Source organism: Ovis aries, chromosome 19, assembly GCF_016772045.2.
Source record: "Ovis aries strain OAR_USU_Benz2616 breed Rambouillet chromosome 19, ARS-UI_Ramb_v3.0, whole genome shotgun sequence".
NCBI lineage: Eukaryota > Metazoa > Chordata > Mammalia > Artiodactyla > Bovidae > Ovis > Ovis aries.
The window spans coordinates 49530492-49555421 of NC_056072.1; the positions used below are offsets into that span (position 1 = coordinate 49530492).

The 24930-nt window shown below is 39.9% G+C and overlaps 1 protein-coding gene across 9 annotated transcripts in view; it reads right to left on the reverse strand.

Annotated features, from left to right (window-relative positions):
- The window catches only part of DOCK3 (dedicator of cytokinesis 3), a 292652-nt gene that overhangs the window by 84864 nt on the left and 182858 nt on the right, over positions 1 to 24930 (reverse strand). For 8 of the 9 annotated variants that reach the window (XM_042236152.2, XM_042236151.2, XM_042236154.2 and 5 more), the window contains 5 exons: positions 24626 to 24707; positions 19350 to 19410; positions 18003 to 18150; positions 9214 to 9302; positions 4696 to 4821 (listed from right to left, as the gene is read on the reverse strand). In XM_042236152.2, the coding sequence (XP_042092086.1) occupies positions 4696 to 4821; positions 9214 to 9302; positions 18003 to 18150; positions 19350 to 19410; positions 24626 to 24707 (506 nt within the window). The remainder of the gene's footprint in view (positions 1 to 4695; positions 4822 to 9213; positions 9303 to 18002; positions 18151 to 19349; positions 19411 to 24625; positions 24708 to 24930) is intronic. The other variant, XM_060402507.1, reaches the window with a different exon arrangement.

Here is a 24930-nt window from a genome sequence, read left to right on the forward strand (position 1 = left end):
TTTTGAGTCTACTTGTGGTAAATACTGTCATCACTCTTTTGAGAAGAACTTTTCTTTCAAAAGTCATGAGATGTGTCCAGCAGAGCTGATAAGAGCAGCTTTCTGCCTTTCTGATTCTTTGCAGCTTGGGATAAGCCCTACTCATTTTCTTTTCAATGGGAATAGCTGATTTGTCTCATAAAAATCCTTTCCTGTATCTATTCACCTAGGGCTTTGTAAGGTTTTTTAAATATTCCAACATGTCCTTAGTTTTCTCTGATCTTAATAAACACCTAAAGTAATACATAGTCTCTAGGTTGGGCTGGTAGCTTCCCTAACATTTTGTCAGTTATCCCAAAAGGTGAGGCTGATGAAGGATTAATAATGTAAATGATACCCCACCCCAGTATTGCAACATTCCATGAAACAAATGAAGATGGAAACAAAGCAGGCAAAAGCAGACAGGACACACAAAAGCAGGAACTTACACCCAACTATCTTCATCTCTGCACCAGAAAGAAAGGGGCGAGAATGAGGGGACAGCACAGAGAGAAACAAGAACAATTAAGACAAACAGGAAAAGAGAAAAAAACATCACTTGCAGGTTGGTGATGAAGCATGCACTTTATATCAGGGGTCAAAGCAAAGGACAGAGTGTATTTCTGAGCACAAGGGCAAGAGTCGGGGGGCCCCCTTGAGGGCTGCCATGCCAGCATAGCTGCCTTCTAAAGGGCAAGGTCAGGGCAACCCAGAGAGGAGCTTGTACCAGGTCTGATTCAGAGAGGGGCAAAGCATCCCTAAAGCAGAGTACTCTTTAGGACACGGTTCTCAAAGTGTGCCCTAAACCATCACCTGATAGCCTGTGAGGAATACAAATGCTCAGGTCCCACCGCAATTCTCCTGTAACAGAAACTCTTGGGGTGGGTTTAGCAATGTGTTTTTCACAAGCCTTGCAGGTGATTCTGATACATACTAAAGTTAGAGCAATACTGGTTTAGGGAAATAAAAAAACTTAGCCATTAGCTAGAATATATTAAAATCACAGGGCAGATTTCTTCTCACAAAAGAGAAGCTCATTTAACTAATATGAAACTTGACCCATAATGCCCACAGTAAATGATAACCTTACAAATTCAAGGCTTAGAAAACAAGTTAAAAGGTTTCTTTCCCACAGAGCCATGACAGCTCTGCATTCCTACTGACTCCAGGGAATAGACTCTCCCAGAAAGCTGACACTTAGAAAACTGCACAGAAGCTGGTGGCACACCCCTGCTGGCTTAGACGAGGTTTGGAGGAGGGCACAGACCACTCCTGAGCAAGAGGTTTTAAATCATTCCCTTTCAGTTTACAGTCTTTTGGCTGACGGTTTTCTTAAAAGTTCTAATTGGGCTAATGCTGACAAGTGAGTCACAGAAAACTCATTCACCTGAAACGTCTGCCCTGCTCCAGTATTTCCTCTCCATTTTCTTGAAAAAAATCTCAAGGAGTAAAAGTGTGTTGCAGAGTTATTAGTTTCTGTAATGAACTAAAATGAGTTGGGAGGGAAGGAGGAACTACCCACAGAAATATGGCGATAAACCAACAAAAGGCTATTAGGTGCTCAGTTTCAAAATCAGGCTTAAGTTCCCATTTGGTTTATTCTTCTATAATCTTGGATGGATTTTCCTGGGTTTATGTGCCTTCTCTGCGACTCCCAGAACACCATGAGCAATGGTGGTCTTGCCTCGTGCTCACTACCATGAGTCATGAACACAGCTGGATGCCTATGCAGTCAGGGCCTTGGCTGTGGCAAACAGCAGCACATCTCCTGTTCACAGCAGTCACATGGTGTATCTTACACACTCATGGAAAGCAACAGAAGACCACTGGAAAGCCCTTTTCTGAAATCATGCGTCAGATACTGGTGTGGTTAGAACTTGTCTAGATGCTGTAACTCAGACCTGTAAGCTCTGTCAATATGCTTTGACAAGGACCTGTCTGGGCCATCTGACATAAAGGACCTCTCCAAATGAGTATCTAGTAGTTTCTCCCAAATGCTGGTAGTTTCAAAATAAGAGCCACAGTATATGAACCATTCTAATTTTTCCATGTATTCTAATTTCTCAGACTTCAGTGTTGAAATGCTCACAGTTACTAACATAATCCATTTCATTGTTCATTTCTCTCATGACCATGTGTCAAGAAGCTGCAATTGCTTGTAACTCAGTCATACCAGCACCATGAGGGCCGAGGGACCACTGCAGCCCAGATCCAATATTCCCACGGGTGAAGAGTGGACCAGCTGCAGGTGGAAGGTGACCTCACAAAGGGACTTCCCGTCACAGACATGGTTTCCCAGGACAGGTGGGCCACACCTGGAAACACTGCTGCACACTTTTCCTGTTGATCTAGCAGAACCTTCAGGGCTAGCCCTATCACCTCACCCAAGGAGGGCAAACCCACTCTCAGGGTATCTTTTGGGGGCATTAAAGGCACTGTCAGCTGTTAGCACACAATCTGAAGAGTGGCAATCTGTGCAAAAAATTCTTTCCTCGATTCGTTTCATATGGCAAAACCAATACAATATTGTAAAGTAATTAACCTCCAATTAAAATAAAAAAATTTACATTAAAAAAAATTCTTTCCTCAAGAGGAGGTAAGGTAAAAGAGAGGAGAGACACAGAGAGGACTGCTTCCTGCCTGTGAATCAATCCTCACTTTCAGCTCTAGCACTCAATACTTCAAGGGCAAACAACTCAGCAAAGAGCACATTCACAGCCCCAGTCTGGACACCCTAGGACTGCCAGTGTCTCTGTCTTGTGGGGCAAATCAGATGGTGACACCTCAGCTGCCCAGTGGAGGAAATGCTCCTGACACTCCGCTTGCCTCACCAATGATACTGATACTGCTTACTTCCAACGTCATATCCAACTTTCTCAGAAGCCCTTTATCAACCTGTGTGCCAATGACACACAGATTCAGAGTGCTCACAAAAAGATCTCTTTCCACAGGTGAGGTATGGATGCTGTAACTCTTGAATTTAAAGTCTGCTGAAAGATTTTTGACTGAAGCTTGTTTCTTTCTAGTCTCTGCTCACTTTGTTTTGATTCTATGACTGTGTGAGGGCTAAGAGGAAGGCAATGTCCAAATCTTAGACAAACTAGTTCTTAAAAGAGAGAAAGGACTTCAAGCATATCTTTCAGAATATATGACTCTATATCATGAGCCTAGATAGCTCATTTAAAAATGATCATCAGATCAGTTTTGGTAATCACCAATTATTTCTTCAGTGACATGTTGCCAAGAAGCTAGGGATGATGTCTGGGCTCTTCTCCTGATTACTAGGGTCACAGAGGGCTGAGAAACACTGTCAGGACAGGATGGGAGACATGTCCTGTGGAGGACATCACCCTCCACAACAACTAGATGAGGGTCTTTCATAAGCATGGAGTCTTCTAAACATTTAAAAATAAACACAGAATTGACAAGGAATTGATTAAATGGCTTAGGACTGTCACTCAAAAGATCCTCCTGTGTGCATGAGCAAGAGACAAAGGCTGTTCACAGCAGCTTGCTCTGCAGTCACGGTGTCTATGGAGAAAGAATAAAAGTGACAGAAAGCAAGTCTGGGCATAATGTGGGGAGCGGAAGGACAGCTGGAATCCATCACATGGCCTTCTGTATGCTCAGGCCATACTCTCCCCTGGGTATATGCTGGCATGTATTTCCAATAAGAGGAGTTTTCAGGACCATGGAGAATTCCAAAGAGGTGATTATTTAGACTGGTCACTATCAGTTCAGTCTAGCCTGGCTTGGCTCTTTTAAATAAAAGCAAATAAGCTTTTAGCAGAACACTGAATGAAACTCAGTGGAAAAGGTAGGGTCATGCCTCCTGTAATTCATCCAGACAAGGAGCTATTTCCTTGTTCTTCCTTCCTTCTTGTTCCCATCTTCTCTGGTCCCAGACTGCCTCCCATCCATCAGAGCCACGCCTCTATTCTTCCCTCATTCCCCACAGCCCCCTGGTTCTGATGGCCTGTTTGGATCCACTGCTCTAGCTTGACCCACATCTGCCTCACTAGGAAGCATGAGTTTTGGATTAACCTGCTGGAACCACACTTGAGAGCCAATGCATTCCCACTTTCTGCCCTGGCTCTCCATTGGGCATTAGGTGAAAGGGGTTAGGACAATTTCTGGCCAGGTGGTACTATTCACACTGCCTAACCTATACCATTTTGCCAATCCGTTTTCCTGATATGGTATGGTGTTTTCATTGTTATGATTCATTTTTCTGATACAAATATATCTGCTACTCCTACATGAACCAGATTCACTGACACTACAGGCATTATTTTCCTTAAAGAGGATGTTCTTATGGGGGGATTCTCTTCTAAGATATGTAACTGAAGGGAAGAGTGTAAAAAAGGCATCCCTTTGAGGAGCTCTGTGTTGATTCCTAACATCCAGTCTCCATAGGAGACAAAAAGGTTCAAGAGCCAGACTGTGCTGTGTTGCCCTGGTGAAGGTATGTGGGGGCTTCCGGAAAAGAACAAATGCCAACAAGAGCCAGAGGAGCCACTGGCTGCAGACTGCAGTCAGCACCCTGACTCTGGCTGCAGAGGCTGTCAATGGCTGCGGGGCTCCTCATAGTGTGGTTTGCCACCTGCTCACAAGGGGAGCACCAAACTCCGTTCTCCTAACCCTTCTCCCACCCCAGCCCCAAGAGGTTCTGCCTACCTGGCATGATGACATCAGGAAATCCCAATTTTCTTGTAATTGCCAATCCCCTATTAAATATCATGGGATTTTCTCTCCTAATCTGTTCCATGTCTCCACGAAGAAGCTGCAGAGAAATGATAAGACCTACAAAAACAAAAGCATTTTTTTTTAACTCAGAATCACACTTCTACTCTAGAAAACACATGAAGAGTTTTTTTTTTCCCCCCAGAGAAAAATGTGCAAAATTCAGCATTTTTCTTGAGAAAAGTTTTGAGGCAGAAAGTATACATTACTCTGAAGAGATATTCTAGAAACCTAAAAGAATCTAAGTCAAAACCATCTCAAAAACCCAGAGGACTATTCTATTAAAACTCAGACTGAGATCTGGGAGATCAAGGTGCCCTCCTGTCTGCTCCCCAGCATCCCGAAACCTGGGCTCCCTGGTTTAGCCACTAAAGTATCTGATCGAGCTTCAGTTTCTTCATTTACTCAATGAGGGAGTTGAAACATGATTTCAAAACAGCTTCCAAGTTAAGCCTGGCCAAGATGCAGTTAGACACACACTCCAAAGAAAAGCAGCCTATTTCTCCTCCCAGGTTTTCCACAATTGCAAGAAGACCTGCCCTCAGTAGGGCCGTCCTAACTGAGGCTCTCTGAAGCCTATGGTGCTCCCAGCACAGAGGGCGGGGTGCTTTTCTAACACTGTTTACATGGCCAGTGTCTGTGAGTCATGGACAAAAATCATAAGATGCTGACAATGGCATGGAAACTTTGGTCATTCTGGGAAGGAAGACAAAATTCAGCATTCTAACCTTGTTAGGTGATGGTGGAAACTGCTTTTTGGTTGTTTCTTTTAATGTATTATTACTGCTATCCCTCTTTTAAAATGTTTTCCATGTTTTAAATACACCATAGCTTCAGAACTTGTAGCCAAGGGTAGCTTTTTATAAATAAAATACATGAATACAGCAGAGAACACTATAAATATTGGCATGAACAGTCTTCCAAATTGCAACTTGTCTTGTTAAAAAGTAAGGTTCTTGCTTTAGTCCGGCTTTAGGTGAGGGATATGAACTCCCTTTACCTTCCAGCACACTGCGTGTATGTAGCTCCTTGGCATCCAGGCACGTGTGAGGAAAAACGGGCTCTTAAAACCAGTGAGAGAGGCCCTGAGGAACCCCACGCTACAGAGTTTTAGAGAATTCAAGTACTCCCAGCTGAGCATCTCAAACTTTATAGCCTCTGGGTTGGAACTGCTCTGAGGACCCTCCTAGCTGAAAATATGCTGACCTTGATAGAGGTTCTTCTCAACAACTCTAAGAACTGCCATGCCTTGCAGTGGCTTTACACTGTCATTTAAGAGCAACTTGGGGGATTCCCTGATAGCTCAGTTGATAAAGAATCTGCCTGAAAGGCAGGACACCTCAGTTTGATTTCTGGGTCAGGAAGATCCTCTGGAGAAGGGACGGGCTACCCACTCCAGTATTCTTGGGCTTCCCTTGTGGCTCAGCTGGTAAAGAATCCGCCCACAATGTGGGAGACTTGGGTTCAATCCTTGGGTTGGGAAGATCCCCTGGAGAAGGGAAAGGCTACCCACTCCAGTATTCTGGTCTAGAGAATTCCATGGACTGTATAGTCCATGGGGTCACAAAGAGTCAGATATGACTTGATTGACTTTCACTTTCAAGGGCAACTTTGTATTTATAACAGGTTTATAACATTAAAACAAAGAAGGTTATATAAAAGAAGTTATGAAATAGTTTCAAGGTAAAAATTATCTGGAGAAACATGGTTCTATATAAATGTGATAGTTATCTTTAAGAGTATATTAAAAGTTCACATGTTTTTATTTATATGCAATTGAGGTGTAGATGTATAATATTATGTAAGTATCAGGTGTACAACAGAGTGATTCTCAGCTTTCAAAGGTATGTTCTTTCTGTAGTTATCATAAAATATTGGCCATATGCTCTGTGTTGATATACCGCTGTAGTGTGTTTATTTCATGCACAGTGGTTTGTGCCTCTTGGTGCCTCACCCCTCCCCATGTCCCTCTCCCCACTGGAAAGCAAGACCTTGTTCTCTATATCTGAGTCTGTTTCTTTTCTGTTATATTTACTAGTTTGTTTTACATTTTAGATTCCACATGTAAGTGATATCATTAAGTATTCTGTCTTTCTCTAACTTTTGTCACTTGGCTAATACCCTTCAACTCCACCTATGCAGCTGCAAATGGCACAATTTCATTCTTTTTTAAGGTTGAGTACCATTCTCTTATACATGGCCACTATATCTTCTTTATCCATTCATCTGGTGACGGACACAGGTTGCTTTCATACTTTGGTAATTATAAATAATGCTTCTATGAACACTGGGGTGCGAGCATCTTTCCAAAATAGCATTTAAATTTTTTTCAGATATATACCCAGCAGTGAAACTGTGGGGTCATATGTCTGTTTTCAGTTTTTTGAGAATCCTCCATACTGTTTTCCACAGAGGCTACACCAATTTACATTTACATCAACAGGATATGAGGGTTCCATTTTCTCCACAGCCTTGCTAACGTTTGTTATTTGTGTCCTTTTTGACAACAGCCATTTTGACAGGTTTGTGGTGATATATCATTGTGGTTTTAATCTGCATTTCTCTGATAATTAATGATATTGAGCATCTTTTCATGTGTCTGTTGGCCATCTGTATGTCTTCTTTGGAAAAATATCTATTCAGGAGGTCTTATAGATTTTTAAACAGTGCTTCTAATTTAATCAAACATTTCATATTCAGTTTAGAATTAATGCTAACATGTACAATTACACCAAGATTTAGATACATATTGAACACAGTTTTTAAATAAAAGCAGGAAAAAAAGGAGAAGTTGAACTAAGATGAAAGCTGCTTTGAAATAAAGATTTTCTATTTCAGTTTCCAAATGACTGATAATGGCAGACTAATCATTGATTCTCATTAGTCAGGCTTCCTTGGTGATGCCAACACTGAAAAGTGATATTAATATGTGTCTTTTGTGGGGGGGGGGGCTGGGTATGTAGTCTTTGTTCAGGAAAACACAGACTTCACAATGTGACAAACCCTGCAACACTTTTGTTCACTCTGGATTCGAACTGCAACTCAAGTTACCTATCAAAGCACAAGGAATTCACCACAGGAAGAGCAGAAAATGCACTATGGTCAGAAGTAATGGCCAAAAAACACATGAAAAGACGCTCAACATCACTGATTATCAGAGAAATGCAAATCAAAACTACAACAAGGTATTCATCACTCACACCAATCAGAATGGCCATCATCAAAAAGTCTACAAATACTGGAGAGGGTGTGGAAAAAATAAAACCCTCCTGTACTGCTGATGGGAATGTAAACTGGTACAGCCATTGTGGAGAGCAATATGGAGGTTCCTTAAAAAACTAAAAAACGGGACTATCATATGGTCTAGAAATCCCACTCCTGGGCATATATCCGGAGAAAAGCACAATCTGAAAGGATACATGCACCTAAATGTTCACTGCAGCACGGTTTACAACAGCCAAGACCTGTAAGCAATTTCAATGTCCACTGACAGAAGAATGGATAAAAAAGTTTGGTACATATGTATAATGGAGTATTAGTCAAAAGAAGAATAAAATCATGCCATTTACAGCAACACGAATAAACCTAGAGATTACCATACTAAGTGAAATAAGTCAGATAGAGAACGACAAATATTATATAATACTACTTATATGTGGAGACTAAAAAAATGATACAAATGAACTTATTTACAAAACAGAAATAGTCACAGATGTAGAAAACAAACTTATGGATCCTAGGAGGGAAAGGAAAGATTGGGATTGACATACACATCACTATATATAAAATAGAAAACCAATAAGGACCTTCTGTATAGCATAAGGAACTCTATGCAATACATCTGTAATGACCTAAACGGGAAAGGAAGTTTTAAAAGCGTGCATATATGTATATGTACAACTGATTCGCTTTGCTGTAAACCTAAAACTAACACAACACTGTAAACCAACTGCTGCTGCCGCTGCTAAGTCGCTTCAGTTGTGTCCGACTCTGTGTGACCCCATAGACGGCAGCCCTCCAGGCTCCCCCGTCCCTGGGATTCTCCAGACAAGAATGCTGGAATGGGTTGCCATTTCCTTCTCCAATGCATGAAAGTGAAAAGTGAAAGTGAAGTTGCTTAGTCGTGTCTGACTCTTTGGGACCCCATGGACTGCAGGCCACCAGGCTCCTCTGTCCATGGGAGTTTCCAGGCAAGAGTACTGGAGTGGGGTGTCGTTGCCTTCTCCAGTAAATCAACTATACTCCAATAAAATTTTTTTTTAAAGAAGTATTAATAATTAGAGAAGGTTTCAAATCATCACACAAGGAAATAGAAACTGCCTGAAAAGGAGAATAAATGTCTGTAGGAAACAACTTTATATCTGGCAACTGATCAGCACAAATAAACTAAGGTGTGTATGATAAGCAATTGCAAACGCAACACAAAGTCTTCTAGTGAGAGAAGCACCTTACCGTGACTGGCACTGGGGGCAGAGTACTTGGCGCTGGACTTGCGGATGATATTCTCATGGATCTGGGACCACTCACTCTCGTTGTTGCACCTGTAACAGAAGGACAGGCATTATGACAATCAAGAGTTTTAAACATCTGGTCTGATGTTCAATGTGCAACAATACTTTCCTACCTGTGATGGATTCATGTTGATGTATGGCAAAACTAATACAGTATTGTAAAGTAAAATAAAATAAAATTAAAATAAAAAAAAAACAAATAACCTACTGTATAGCACAGGGAACTCTATTTGGTGCTCTGTAATTACCTATATGTAAATGGAGTTTGGAAGAGAGTAGATATATGTATAAGCATGGCTAATTCATTTGGTTGTACAGCAGAAACTAATGCAACATTGTAAATTATACTTCAATAAAAATTTAAAAATTAAAATACATTAAAAAAAAAGAAATGAACTTACATTTTACTAAATTAGACAAGGCCTGTTTTCTTGGAAGGCACACAGAAGATTCACATTTGGGGAAAGAGTAGAAACTCTAAAACTAACCTCTGCAAATATCTCTAAGTAGCAAAATATCCTTTTGTCTAAAGTAGCACTTTCCTGCGTGACCAATTTTTTCTTTGTTAGTCCCTGACACATACTTGCAACTAGGCACTAGAGGAAAGTTCCCGACAGAGGAAAAGAACAGTTCCTCTCAACAAGTACTGCTGTTTAGAAACTTCCATGTCTTGCATTGGCTTTATACTGTCATTCAACTGTCACTATAATGGACTCAGAGAAAAATCCTGCTAACCTCAGGGCAATGTGCATATTTGCCCGTGGTTTTATTTTAGCCAGATCAAGCTAAGAAGAAAAGTTTAAGAGAGTAGCGGGCTTGGTTTGCTGCGAACTCTTCTGTAGTCAAGGGGAAGGAGGCCTTAGAGTGAAGTCTGGATGCCTAAATATGTAAGAATAAAGTTCTTTCCTAGGAATTTCAGGAGTGGAAGAAAAGAGAGAATGGAGGAACAGACCTGTACCTCTGCTAATTTCTGACATTTTTAGAGTCTTCCCCTCTAAAGAAAATGTCCAAGAAAGCTGCAGTCACACAACCATTTGGTACAGCTTAGGAACAGAGGCTAGGAAAGGATTGCTCATCTGAAAGTAGACACATTGATGAAACAACTGAAATGAGATTAGGGCCATCTCTTGGAAATTCCATGGGACACTGGGAGTCTTCATAGCCTCAGCCCCTCCTTTCTCCTGTTAGACAGGAAGAACCACTGACCCCATAAAACACAGCTTATGCACAAAGGAAAACCCACAAGATCTTTCCACGGTTACTTAGAAGTGTGTAGTCCGGCACAGCCACTTCCAAGTAGAAACTCCAGCAAGAGTTCTATCATGTGCCATCCAGCGGTGTGAATGAAGCACAACTGGTTTCTAAATAAAAGACTTTGTATAGAGACCATTCAGAGATAAAGGAGGTTGGTCACTAGACCAATTTTTTTCTAACCAGTAGCTCTCCTGACTTCTCAGTCAGTATAAACAAGCCTCACTTGCTCAGAGATGTTGCAAAGAAGTGTGAGAGACACGGTTCTCACAGTCCAGAGCTGTGAGGATAACTTCTGCTCACAAAATGCCTTCCAAGGAGAGGAAGGGAGACAGTGTTCTTTAGAATGATCACTTGTGATGAACAGCTCAGTGGGAAGTCAGAAGTGAGAGGTGCTGGCAGCAGCGCACCGCACCCCCCATGTCTGACATGCATACGATCGCATCTCTTCCAATCAGCCACCACACCAGAGAAGTGCCCAGCTGGTGAGGACCCAGACTAGTCTTGCAGTCAGACTCCTGTCGCTTTCTAGCTTTACAAGATCAGTAGTCCTTTCTGTAACAGAAATCTGACTACAGTTTGTCAGAAATAGTGTACTCCCCCACCTCACTTCAAAGTAAGAGTCCTGACTAGTACACGGTATGACGCATACAGACAATGATATTGTACTATAATAACACAACATGATAAATATCGCTTCACCGACAAACATATTACAAAATATAAATACATCAAAGTAACACATTATACATCTCAAATATACAGGTACAAAGTACACACACAGAAACAAAAGAATTCCTATAAATAAACAAAACCAAGAAGAGTTTTGTAAATTAACTTCCTCTCTCAATGGGTGGTATAATTTCAGTGCTTCTCCAATAAAATACTCACTGGCTCTTTGGCAATATACTGAAGCTGGTGCTTTACCAACCACATCAATAGTGACAATGTGTATTACTTCACTGACATCTACCTTTCCAGCCAATACACCCAATTCAGATGCCAGACACTTGAGGGCTTGCCCCTCATATTCTTCTCCCTTTGTACACCCCTTAACTATCAGCGGCCTTCAGAGCTCTGCATTTGGAGCCCATTTCCTTCCTACCATATAAGCTTTCTGGGCTATTTCACCTGCTCCCCTGGTTTCAACCACCACCAAAAGCTGCCAAGACCCAACGCACTGTCTCCAGCCCAGACACCCTGCTAAGCTCTTGACCTGCATGGCTACAAGACAGCTTGGTGTATCCTATCCAACTGTCTGCTCTGAGAGATTGCTTCTGAGTAGAACCCACTAGCTCATGAAGCTTTGTTAAAATCTGTCACAAATGACCTCTCTTCTTCATGGCCCTGGTTCAGCCATTATTGTTTCTCTTTCAGACCAGTGCAGTCACCTCTTAACTGGCCTTTCAACTCTCTTCCTTTCTAGAATGCCAAGGAAACTACCCAAATCATCTGAAACTCAGTGGATGCAGAGTCATCAGCATATTTTAACCAATCACTAGCATATTCTCTAAGGAAAAAAAAATGTAAGCATTTATTAACCAAATGAGTTATGATTATAATGAAGCATGATTATGTTGTATCCAATCAAGTTAATATTTAGAGCATGATTAATGATGTCGATGGTTTGTCCTCAATCATAAAACACACAAGGGACTGTAATCCAAAAGAGGTCTGTGTGCCTCTGTGGCACACCTTCCCCACAGAGGAGATAACCAGCACAGGCAATGACGTGGAACTTCACCACTACATGTCCAGGGATTTTACGGATGGCCAACAGGCACATGAAGAGATGCTCAACATCACTAATTAGTAAAGACGTGCAAATCAAAACTACGAGGTATCACCTCACACCAGACAGAACTGCCATCATCAAAAACTCTACAAACAATAAATGTTGGAGAGGGTGAGGAGAAAAGAGAATCTTCCTACACTGTTGGTGGGACTGTAAATTGGTACAGCCATTATGGAAAATGGTATGGGGGTTCCTTAAGAAACAAAACATACAGCTTCCATCAGATCCTACAGTCCCACACCTGGGCATATGCCTTGGGAGCGCTCTAACCCAAAAAGACACATGCAGCCCAGTGTTCACAGCAGCACTTTGAACAACAGCCAAGACATGGAAGCAACCCACATGTCCATCAATAGATGAATGGATAGAGAAGATGCAGTACATATATGGTGTACACACACACACACACACACACACACACACACACCACACACACACACACACTGGAATATTACTAAACCATCAAAAAGAATAAAATAATGTCATTTGCAGCAATATGAATCTGCCCAGAGATTATCATACTAATTGAAATAAGTCAGAGAAAGAGAAATATCATTATGATATCACTTATATGCAGAATCTAAAAAGAAAGGAACTCATTTATGAAATAGAAACAGACTCACAGACTCAGAGACTGAACTTACAGTTACTGGGGGAAGGGTGGGGGGAAAGGACAGTTAGGGAGTTTGGTATTGACATGGACACATTGCTATATTTAAATATGTAATCAACAAGGACCTACCGTATAGCACAGGGAACTCTGCTCAATGTTATGTGGCAGCCAGGATATGAGGGGAGTTTGGCGAATGTTGTGATAGTTTCAGGTGGACAACAAAGCAGCTCAGCTATACATGCCCATGCATCCCTTCCTCCCCAAACTCCCCTCAGAGTTCCCTGTGCTAAACAATAGGTCCTTGTTGATTATATATTTAAATATAGCAATGTGTCCATGTCAATACCAAACTCCCTAACTGTCCTTTCCCCCACCCTTCCTCCAGTAACTGTAAGTTCATTCTCTAAGTCTGTGAGTCTGTTTCTATTTCATAAATGAGTTCATTTCTTTTTAGATTCTGCATATAAGTGCTATTCTCCAATATAAAATAGAAAGTTAAAAAAAAAAACCTCATAAACTGTGAGTGGGGAATAAGTGTGCATGCTGTGCTAAGTCACTTCAGTCTAATTCTTTGCAGCCCTATGGACAATAGCCTGCCAGGCTCCTCTATCCGCGGGATTCTCCAGGGAAGAATATTGGAGTGGGTTGCCATGCACTCCTTCAGGGGATCTTCCTGACTCAGGTATCAAACTCACTTCTCTTAGGTCTCCTGCACTGGTAGATGGGTTCTTTATTACTAGCGCCACCTGGGTAGCCCCAGGGAATAAGTAATAGTAATACTCCTCAATTGCACATCTGTGATTGAGCACATAATGTGTTATATACATTTAATATGATTTAAAATATGACTAAAGTGATAAATTTAATATTTTATCTAAGTAGTTATTTATCTATTTCATTAAAGTTGGCCTAAAAAGACTTGAACTTTTTTCAGTGCGAAGTTGGAGAGTGGTCATCACATATTCAGAGGTGTCCTGCGTTGATCAAATGTACTATCTACGGACAACCCCCACCCCATCTCAATGCTCCTTGGCATTCTCTCCTTTCCCGTCCTAGGCTCCAGATTCAGAAAGCCTTGTGTTTCCCTGCAACCCCTGCTGCTCTGGACAGGAGGAAACATGATGTCTATATCAGAATAAACTTCACACAGTGGTTATTCATTTGTGATTTTTAAGGTTTCTGGTTCATTGAAAAGTGACCTAGTTTTTACACCTCAGCTTCTTGTTCTGATTTTTTTAAAAGGATGTGTTGCCTTCCTAACACACATGATATTAAACATCTATAAAGCCAGAGCAGTGATCATGGCAAAAGAAGTACAGGGCTTGAGGCTGACTCTGAATAACAGGAAATGATGAGAATGTCAACAACTAATGATGCATTTTGCCAATTCACTGATTAAAACTGTACAAGAGGGTTTTTTTTTTTTTAATCCTTGCAAACTTCAGTCCTAGCAAAAGCTAAAGTACAATCAGAATCAGTAAAACCTTCAAGCTTCCAATTCAGTCTACCAAATATATCCTCTAAAACTTACTGGAAAATATTACTTTTCCTGAGGGCTGAATTCACTGTGCTGATGTGGATATAAAACACTAATCCTAGAGGAATTCCATACCGTGCACAAAATCGATTATTTCACAAACATGGACGTGTCTTTGAAAGTCTGTTAACACTGTCAAGTAGAAAACCTATCCTACATTTTAACTCTATTACTCCTTCAAAAATTTATTAAAAAACTATCTTCTCTGTTTTAAAAAAAATCTTTCTTTGGCTTCTTAGAACTGATATAATAGGCACAGCTCAGAGCAAGGAGCTAAGAATAAGTTACACAAGAATCCCACTTCTTGAAAAGTGACATGTTGGTACTGAAAGCTCTTGTTTTTGAAGGAATTAGGCCAATTAAGCTTGACAGCATGATTTCAAGAGAAGCGCTGTGCAAGCCCCTTTCAACAATGAAAATTTGCACAGAAGCAAGGAACAGCTGATATATGCAAAGAGATGCAACTCTGGAGTGCTATCTATAAACTCCCTGCCCTTGGACAGAGTGGAGTAAGATGATAATGATGATGATTTTGGATTAACATTTAGTCCTTTTCAAAGGGAGAAAGCTTTATCAAGAACCAGGTCCCACTACCCATCAATGAAGAGATTTTGTAAATGGAGAAAGGCTATGACTGATGCATGAAAGGAAGAGAAAACCCACCAAAATTTCCTTTGTAAGTTATTTCAGAGGAAGATCCTCATCCCATCAAGTACACATCACTGAACAGAACACAACTTAAGGCAAACAGGTAATAAAGTATTATTTTCAAATTAATAGACTGTAGTTGATTATACAGAGGCCCAAATTAAGCAGAATTGTGAATTAAGTTCACTTCATGCCTGATTCAGATATAATAGATAGTACGGAAAAATTCCCACAAATATGGTGAAGATATATTAACCTGGTGATTGACAATATTAGATTTAATTTGAAAAAAAAATTTGGGTTAAAACCAAAAAAGGATTCATGTCAATGTATGGCAAAACCAATATAGTATTGTACAGCAAAATAAAGTAAAAATAAAAATTAAAAAAAATAATAAATTTTTAAAAAAAGAAATTTTCACAGACATACACTTGCTTTAAAAACTCATTTTGACATAAAATCACAGCAAGATCTTTTTTGACCGACTTCCTAAAGTAATGAAAATAAAAACAAAAATAAACAAACAGGACCTAAATAAACTCAAAAGCTTATGCACAGCAAAGGAAACCATAAATAAAATGAAAAGACAACCCTCAGAATGGGAGAAAATATTTGCAAATGAAGCAACCAACGAGATTAATCTCCAAAATATACAAATAGCTCACACAGCTCAATATTAAAAAAACAAACATCTCAATGAAAAAAATGGATGGAAGATCCAAACAGACATTTCTCTAAAGAATATGTACATATAGCCAACAAATACATGAAAAGATGCTCAACATCATTAATTATCAGAGAAATGCAAATCAAAACCACAATGAGGTATCACCTCGCATTGGTCAGAATGGCAATCATCAAAAAATCCACAAAGAATAAATGTTGAAGACAGTATGGAGAAAAGGGAACCCTCTTACATTGTTGGTGGGAATGTAAATTGGCACAACCACCATGGAGAAGAGTATGGAGGTTCCTTGAAAAATTAAAAATAGATCTGCCTATGACCCAGCAATCCCACTCCTGGGCATACACCCAGAGAAAACCATAATTCAAAGAGATATATGGACTCTAATGTTCACTGCAGCACTATTTACAATAGTTACATGGAAGCAATCTAAATGTTATCAACAGAGGAACGGATAAAGAAGATGTGTTCCATATATATACAATGGAATATTACTCAGCCATAAGAGGGATGAAACAGTGCCATTTACAGAGATGTAGATAGACCTAGGGGGCTTCCCAGGTGGCTTAGTGGGTGAAGAATACACCTGCAATGCAGGAGATGCAAATTTGATCCCTGGGTGGGGAAGATGCCCTGGAGCAGGGCATGGCAACCCACTCCAGTATTCTCGCCTGGAGAATTCCAGGGACAGAGGAGCCTGGTGGGCTATAGTCCATCGGGTTGCAAAGAATTGGACACAACTGAAGTGACTGAGCATGCATGCAGACAGACCTAGAGACTGTCATACAGAATGAAGTAAGTCAAGGAGAGAAAAACAAATACGTATAATATCGCTTATGTGCGGAATCTAAAAAAAATGGTATAGATGAACTTATTTGCAAAGCAGATATAGAGACACAAATGTATGAATACCGAGAGGAGAAGGGGAGTGGGATGAACTGGGAGACTGGAATAGACACATATACGCTACGGTGTAAAAAACAGGTAACTAATGGAAACCTACTGTATAGCACAGGGAATTCTACTCAATATTCTGCGGTGACCTAAATGGGAAGGAAATCTAAAAATGAATGGATATATGTATACGTATAACTGATTCACTTTGCTGTACAGCAGAAACTAACACAATATTGTAAAGCAACTATACTCCAGTAAAAATTAAAAAAAGAATGCTTTTTTCCTACTCTGGCTATGTTTCCATTTACTTCATAAAAACATTAATATTCTGGAAGGAAAAGAAACTCACTAAACCCACCACTGATCATGTTTTCAGCACTATGATTCACGCCTGCATGCATGCTAAGTTGCTTCAGTCACGTCTGGCTTTTCGTGACCCATGGACTTCAGCCCACCAGGCTCCTCTGTCCATGGGATTATCCAGGCAAGAATACTAGAGTGGGTTGCCAAGCCCTCCTCCAGGGAATCATGTAGACCCAGGGATCAAACCCATATCTCTTATGTCTCCTGCACTGGCAGGTGGGTTTTTTGCCACTAGCGCCACCAGGGAAGCCCGTGATTCATGCCTAAGTCTGTATAAGCAAAGACAGATATGCTTGGATTCTGTACTACTACTCTTTGTTTTTATTTTATATTGCTTAGTAAGAGTCAGGAGGAGATGCACTGCTTCTGTAAGGCAGAGCCCTTGGCTGCTGAACACTGAAAATAATGCCATGCCTGGCTGGTGACTTACAGATCGGTAGTGGCAAAAATGAAGAGTAAAGCCTCAGCTCCTCAGAGAAACTGGCTTTTTTTCTAGGACAGGGCAACCTGACTCGTGATCATTCTCTGAAGCAATTTACATAAGCAGCCAGCTTACATACAACAGCTGGTGGGCAAGCATTAGACACAGAGGAGTCTTTTACAGCCGAAATACAGGAGAAATTAGATTATTAGCTTCCTGTAAACACATACTAAGGCTGGCTAGTCCCGGAGAGAAGAGGAAAAGTGTATCAGACTTTTACTTCAGGATAGACAGTTCCAAGTTCAGCTGCTTCAGAAGCACCCAGGGAGCTTATTAAAAATGCAGTTGCCTGGCCCCATCCCAAACCTTAGATGGAAATCTTTGCATTTTCCAAAAACTCCCTGTCCTTCATATCCCAGTGAGTTTGTGTCCAGCAAAGTTTGAGAGCTTCTGCTCTCAGGGGCAACGCTGGGATGTCTTATGCTGCAGATCATCAATATTTCTGATGTTCATTACTCACGTGTAAACCTTAAGAACAAAATCCTTTTCTTCCTTTAACTCTGTGAGTGACTGCAGGACATCCAGGACGCTGAGGACCGCACAGCCATATGGTCGCCGGTAGTGCAGGTGAGCAGGGCCCTTCTTGGAGTCATTCAGGAGCATCCGGCCTGAGGCACAGCAGAAAACACCAGTCAAGACTGGGAACTCCGTGCTTCTCTAAGGCATCACTGAACTGTCATTCAAGGATGCCAGAGCTATAGGCACCTTAGAGATCCTCTAAATTGGAAGACTAAAGATGAAGGGAGCCATCCAAGGATGCAAGGATATTCATGTAGAGGAATGACAAACAGGCCCTTGGCCGGTGCTTCTCCCTTGCACCACATTCCTTACTAACCTGTCTCAACACTAACAGTCCATTTATTAATCATATGAGAATGAAACAGTGATTTCATGAATTTCTTAGAAAAACCAAAGTGCTAACAGATTTAAACTTCTTGGGTATATTAAGGATACACAATTTAGTATTGTAGCTGCCAGGTAAAAGCTATGTGTTCACAGATAAGGAGGACAATATACTGTTCTTCCATCCAAAGCTGCTCCTGAACCACTGCAGGGGCAAGAGCCGTATGGGAGCTCGCTTGTCCCACTTACCAAGGCTGTGCTTACAGGGGCAAGAGGACTTGCAAATGCACGACTGGAACCTCAACAGATGCTTTATTATACACAGCAAAACAAAAGGCAAAATACAGCAAAACAAAAAGCAGTACAGCAAAAGAGCTGTTTTGTTGGCTGAACAAGATATGCCAGAACTCAAACCTATGAAGGAAGAGTTGGTCAGGCATTGGCCCCCAAATTATGTCATAAACTTGAAATAAAACTGGGCAAACAAACCACAGGTAGCAAAAATCTTGGATCAGGTAGAAGGGAGATACCATCCATCTCATGTAGTAATACTGGTAACTTTAATTTTGTGAAAAAATAGCACAGACACATACTTTTGGATACAAAACACAGCAAAGGCTATTCACTACCTGTTAAGTTGGCAACCCATTATAAGATCCCTGAGGTAGAGGGCTGATCAGAGGCAGAACATTAGACGGAGCAAATTGTTAAAAAAAAAAAAAAAAAGACCACTTCAAAAAATATGGGTCCAAAAACAAACAGGGAGCTGAAAATGCTTTCATTTCTATCAAGTTCAGCCATTACTAGCAGCTAAACTTAAGGTACAGCTACAATACAAGCTGGAGTTAATCCTGAGATCTGAATTAAAAGGTAAGTGCTCAGAAGAAGACAGAGGTCAAACAGTAGATACTTATCCCAAGTTGGGCTGGTCTCAGTCAGGTGGACTGGATAAAGCCGACCGTACCTATTCGTATCACATGGGCAACTATATATAAATCTCTCTTCATATCCTTGCTGCTCAGATCCTAAGAAAAGAGAAAAAGTAAGTAAAGTAAGGCAATGAATACACAGAAAAGAATTAAAATTAAACTTTGAACCTCATAATGATTGCTTTTGCTGCTTTTAGCATGTGTTATAGATGGGAGAAGGGGTTTAAGCACAAAGAAGTTAAGTGTTTATAAGATTCCTATAGTCAAAGTTTGTATATCGTAAATGTCTTTGGAAATTTATTACATTGACAGTATTTTTTCAGCTCTTATTTAGACAACCTATCTCTAAAAGTTCTCACATCAGAAATCTTCATGACATTGGCTTATCCATGTTTATTCTAAAATCATGTAACCACAGTTTGTAACAAAAGAAATTCCCAACGTAGAAAAAAGGGAAAACAACAAAAGGCTCATTAACGACAAATTCTGAAAGTCTACTCTCTATTAATTGTATATTCATTCTGTTGCCCACACACTAGATATGTTCCCTTGAAAAGAGACTACTTTGGTTTTAGTGAAACCTCAATAATTAGATCTCCCATTTCTTAATTTATATATATATATAATTTATGCTGAAGTATAAAGTGAACGGAATTTTATCTGGAAAATTTTAATGGCTTCTTTTAATTAGACGCTTTTAAAACTGGAGTTACATTAATAAAAATAATTTTATGCATTATTTATGTTGAGAACACATTTTGAAATAGAGTATTTTTCACCGTTTAACACATTATACTTGAAGTAATAAACTCCCTTTAATATACATTGTTTCTGACTTTCACCAGGTTATTAACTCCCTGCTCACTCCCAGCCGTTGTTATGCATGATGGCTGAAGGGGTAACCTCTATTTTAATGGGACAGTTTCCCATGATTTCCCTTTTGCTTCCAGGAAGAGTTCCCTTAGTTCATTTCCTTCTCATCTCTCATCCTTTGATTAGTCCCAGATGCTTGTCTCTTCTCAGTAAGGCAGTAAAACAAACGATCAAGCAGCAGTCATGACTGTGCATGAGCTCAGAATCCAGAACCACCATGTTTGCTGTATGTTTACACCCTGTGGCAGAGTTAGGTCTATGCTGAGGCAAGCAAGGCATCTAAGTGACAAAATTTAAGGTCTCCTTCTCAGGATCCTGTGCTTTGCTTGCTTCAGTATAATCCCAGCTCTGCCCTGTTGAGTGGTCCTGAACATATGAAAGAAAAGGAGGCCTTAGAAAGTAACATGTAATGTTGAAACTGAAACTTTTAGATTTTAGATGGTCATAATATTTTGCCAAATTCTTGATGGAATAATGAAATACACTTACAATGAAATGGGTTACAAAACAATTCAACATAAATTGGTATCTCTGGAATCACAAAGATATATTTTTGCATGAAAGTTATCTTTTAATATTGAAAAATGATGTTTCAGACTCCATTTTAATAACTCCTTTAAAGTGATATCTTCAAAACAGTACTATATATTTTGACAAATATTAAGATGGCTACTAAATAACAAATAATGAAATTAAAAAATAAATTACCATTTTATGGGAATTGAAACATACCTATTACTGAAAGATCACATTTCAAAGTAAACTGACCTTCTACACAGCCTGGATTTTATTAATCCAAACTATCAAAGAACTGGTATAATTATAAATCTTAACATACTTAGAGAATTCGAGCCAGTTACCAAAGATGACCAAATACTAACCAGACGGGTTGTACCCAAGAGCATGGGACCTCTCCCTTGATTCTGTTCAGGTGAAGAAAATAAAGCTGAAAATATAATTTATCGTATTTTCTGAGTGGCTGGGTAGGGGTTCTTTCTGACCATTTTGTACATGGTACTCAGAACTCTCTGTGGTATTTATTTGAGGTCGATAAAAATAAAATGATAATAATCAGTAGCAGAAAATATTTTAGGTATAATTATTTGCTGAGTTCCACATAATTTCATTGTCAATAATAGCTACCATATTAAACATAAGAGCAAGGTTAAACACTTTATCATAAAGTTATTAAACATACACTCTCTGATACTAAACATACACTCTCTTGATACTAAGTACCAAGTGTGTCTATCCATGTCATAAGGCCTGAAAAACCAAGATAGGAAGAGAGGTGACTCATCCACCATTCATCTGGTGAGCAGGGTTTGAATTTAGATATACTCACTGGATCATACCCTCCTATCCTACATAACTAAAATAGCTGGTTCCCAACCACCTGGTGGGTAGAAATGACACTGACTCAGGGATCAGCATCTTGGCTCAGTTACTAAAGTTCCATCTGAAACATGGAAAAGTCAATTTACTTTCCTATGCCTGGACTACCCTTTTTCTGAAGAGACAGTGGGATTTACAAATATAAAACACAGCCAATTCATTCATTCTTATGCTGCATAAAAGGAGGCAATATTTTAATAAATGATTTTATTATGCTAATAATTAAATCCATTCTTAATTCCAAGAAATCACTACCTAAAATTCTATTTTGAAATGTGAAACAGTATAAATAAATGGAAAAAATGTAATGCCACCTAAAGCAGGGAAAACGATACAAGTTCATTCTCTGAGTTAGTCACTCAAAATATAATAGAAAATAAGCATTATTAATTTATTTATGTAACAAATGATTAGTATTTGCCAGGCACTGTGTGTAAGGCATTGATGTCTGGGCTTCCCAGGTGGCGCTACTGGTAAAGAACCCGTTTGCCAATGCAGGAGACAAAAGAGACGCAGGCTCGATCCCTGGGTGGGAAGATCCCCTGGAGGAGGAAATGGCAACCCACTCCAGTATTCTTGCCTGGAGAATCCCACGGACAGAGGAGCTTAGCAGACTACAGTCCGTGGGGTTGTGGAATACACAGACATGCGCTCTTGTACTCATACCACACAGCTACTGTTAATCATGAAAGTCATCAAAGTCTTCACTGGATTAGACAATCATAAATGTATGAAACATTTCCTTCTTGGATCAGATTCTCCCTGCACAGGAAGCTCTGAAATCTAACATGGTCAGAAAAATACAGGATTTACCCAGAGCAAGACTGTGTATAGATAAACATGACTGTCTGTAATACGGCTCTGAGGTAAGCTTAAGTAATCCTACAAAAGCGCTCCATTTGTACGATCCCCTTTTCCTAATGTTAAAATAAGCTAACAGTTCGGCATGGACCACAGATGTAGCTGCATTTTCTTGTGTTTCCTCTGAAACTCTGTTAACACAGATACCAATCTGGAAAAATCCTTTGGCCCACAGGAGGAACTCAAGCCTTGGATAATCAGAAAATAGTTTCTGTCAAAATTATTATTTCATATACGCTTAAAGTAAAACATGAAAACCCTGGTTGGGACAATCTTGCTCAAAACTCTTCTGGGCTTTGAAAAAAATTTCTCAAATCATTTTCTTTTTTTTTAGTATCTTAAAAAAAAAAAATCCAGGGCTGTACTTCAAAGGGAAGTATAAAAGTAGATATTTTTAGCAACCTTGCGCCTTCCCATTGTGGCAGAGTAAGAACACATCCTATGTGTTATACGCATCTCTGATTTATAAAGCTGGAGCTACAGCTTAGGCCTCTGGGCCCATACAGATAATTAAAATGCTTCTAAATGAAAATTTTGATTTACTGTAATTACCTTCAAATATCTTCATAATTAAGTTCATTTTTCAAGAGAGAAGGACTGCACTCATCATATTCAAGGACAGCATGCACGCACACACACACACACACACACACACACACACACACACACACACACCTCTGTTCCCACAATGCCAAGGAACAAGGAATCGCTAACTTCTTTTGCTGCTTTAACCAAACAATATTGGAGAATCAGACCTAAAAAAGACTCCTAAGGTTACTGAGACATTCTAGACAGATGGGTGTCTCATCTCATCCTAATCCTGTTTCAGACAGACGGCCCCAGAGAAGCAGCTCCGTGTTGTTCAGGTGCTCTCACGTCACACACTCTCCTCCAATGTTCCAACCTACACCCCACTACCAGCAACTGGGACTCTTTCCCTTGTTCTTCTCCTACTGAAGACAGAGCACTGATCTTTCCAGGCTAAAAGGTCTCAGTTCCCTTAGCCATCTTCATGCGTCTGCTTTTCTTGCTTTCTCTTCCTGTACTATCTCCTAAGCTTTGAATGCTAAGCTCAAGAATGTACAAAACTTCATTTTAGCTTAGCTAGATTTATAAATCTTTCTGTACATCTAGAGTACTTTCAATACAAGTTATCCCTGTAGAATGGCTTTTGATTCTGCAGTAATGTAGTAAATGAACAAAAAATTCAGGTAAACAAATCCAATTTTATCTTTCAGAGAAAGTCACATATCAGAGTCCTAGATAAATCCCACTTGTGTTTGAGGTACACTGTTAAGGTTTGAGACACCTGACTTTTACCTACCCATCAACCATGTACTACACACGAGGGCAGGGGCACTGTGACACCATCAAACCTCCCTGCGCTCAATGAGTTTTGATGTATCTCACTATCACTGAAACATACCAAAGAATCTACGACAGTCAAAAGTGGTTGAAAATTGTGACAGTCTTTTCTTCTTAAGCAAATAAATTAACTGAAATAAATAAGGCCAGGCACTTAAGTTTCATAACTGGGTAAAAAAATTAGTAAATCAGAATCAACTTGAAGAATACAAAAGACAATATGGTACTGTGAGGCTTAATACTTTTCAATAAGCAGGCTACCAAGCCTTCTCTGAGCTGATGGATCCATGATCTCAGAGAGCACAAATAACAGCATGGTTATTTAGAAAAAGCTAAAGTATGGATCATGGCATGAAAAGACTTTGTTTAGTGTCTGAAAGAGGAGGGCTATTTAGTCTGTCTCTCTTTTGATAAACTCTTTTTTTTAAATTAAAAAAACTGCAAAGCTGTACGTTTGGTGGATGCCTTGAGAGAAACTATACTTACACATCAGAGAAATCCCCAGTGGTCTTGAAGAAGAATAGAAAGAAAGACTGTTCTCAAGTTTTACATGTCTACTATATTAAATTGCATCTAAAATGTACATCAGTAAGAGGTATTTGTTGTATTTTTTTTTAATAAATTCAATTAAAACCTGCAGCTTATTTCAGTTTTCTTAAATATTTCATTAAAACCTGATAGACACATAAATCAAATTCTATTCTCACCAGTGTGTAGGGAAGTAAGAATTAGTGCTTGTTTCCAGGGCAACAATATCCACATAGCAGGACCCTAGTTAGAGTCAACAGCAGAGAAGGGAAAGAGAATTTGCACATACTGTAAAAAGGGCACACATTCGTTCTATCTTCTCTGGGTTCCTTGGCCCACCATTCTTGTTCAGTCTCACCAGAAACCGCTCACTGAAATGTAGGAGAGAGAGAGACAGAGAAATGTAAGGGACTGCATGCTCCAGAACAAATAAAAAGGGCATTTATAAAGAGACCCTAGACACTTTTAGGACAGCCCATTAGAGATAAGCAAGGCCAAAAGTACATGTCTAGTGGCAGGAGACTATCTTTCTTGCCAAGCAGCATGCAACAGACACAACAAACTGTGTCAGAGATGCTGCTGTCTACTTGCCAG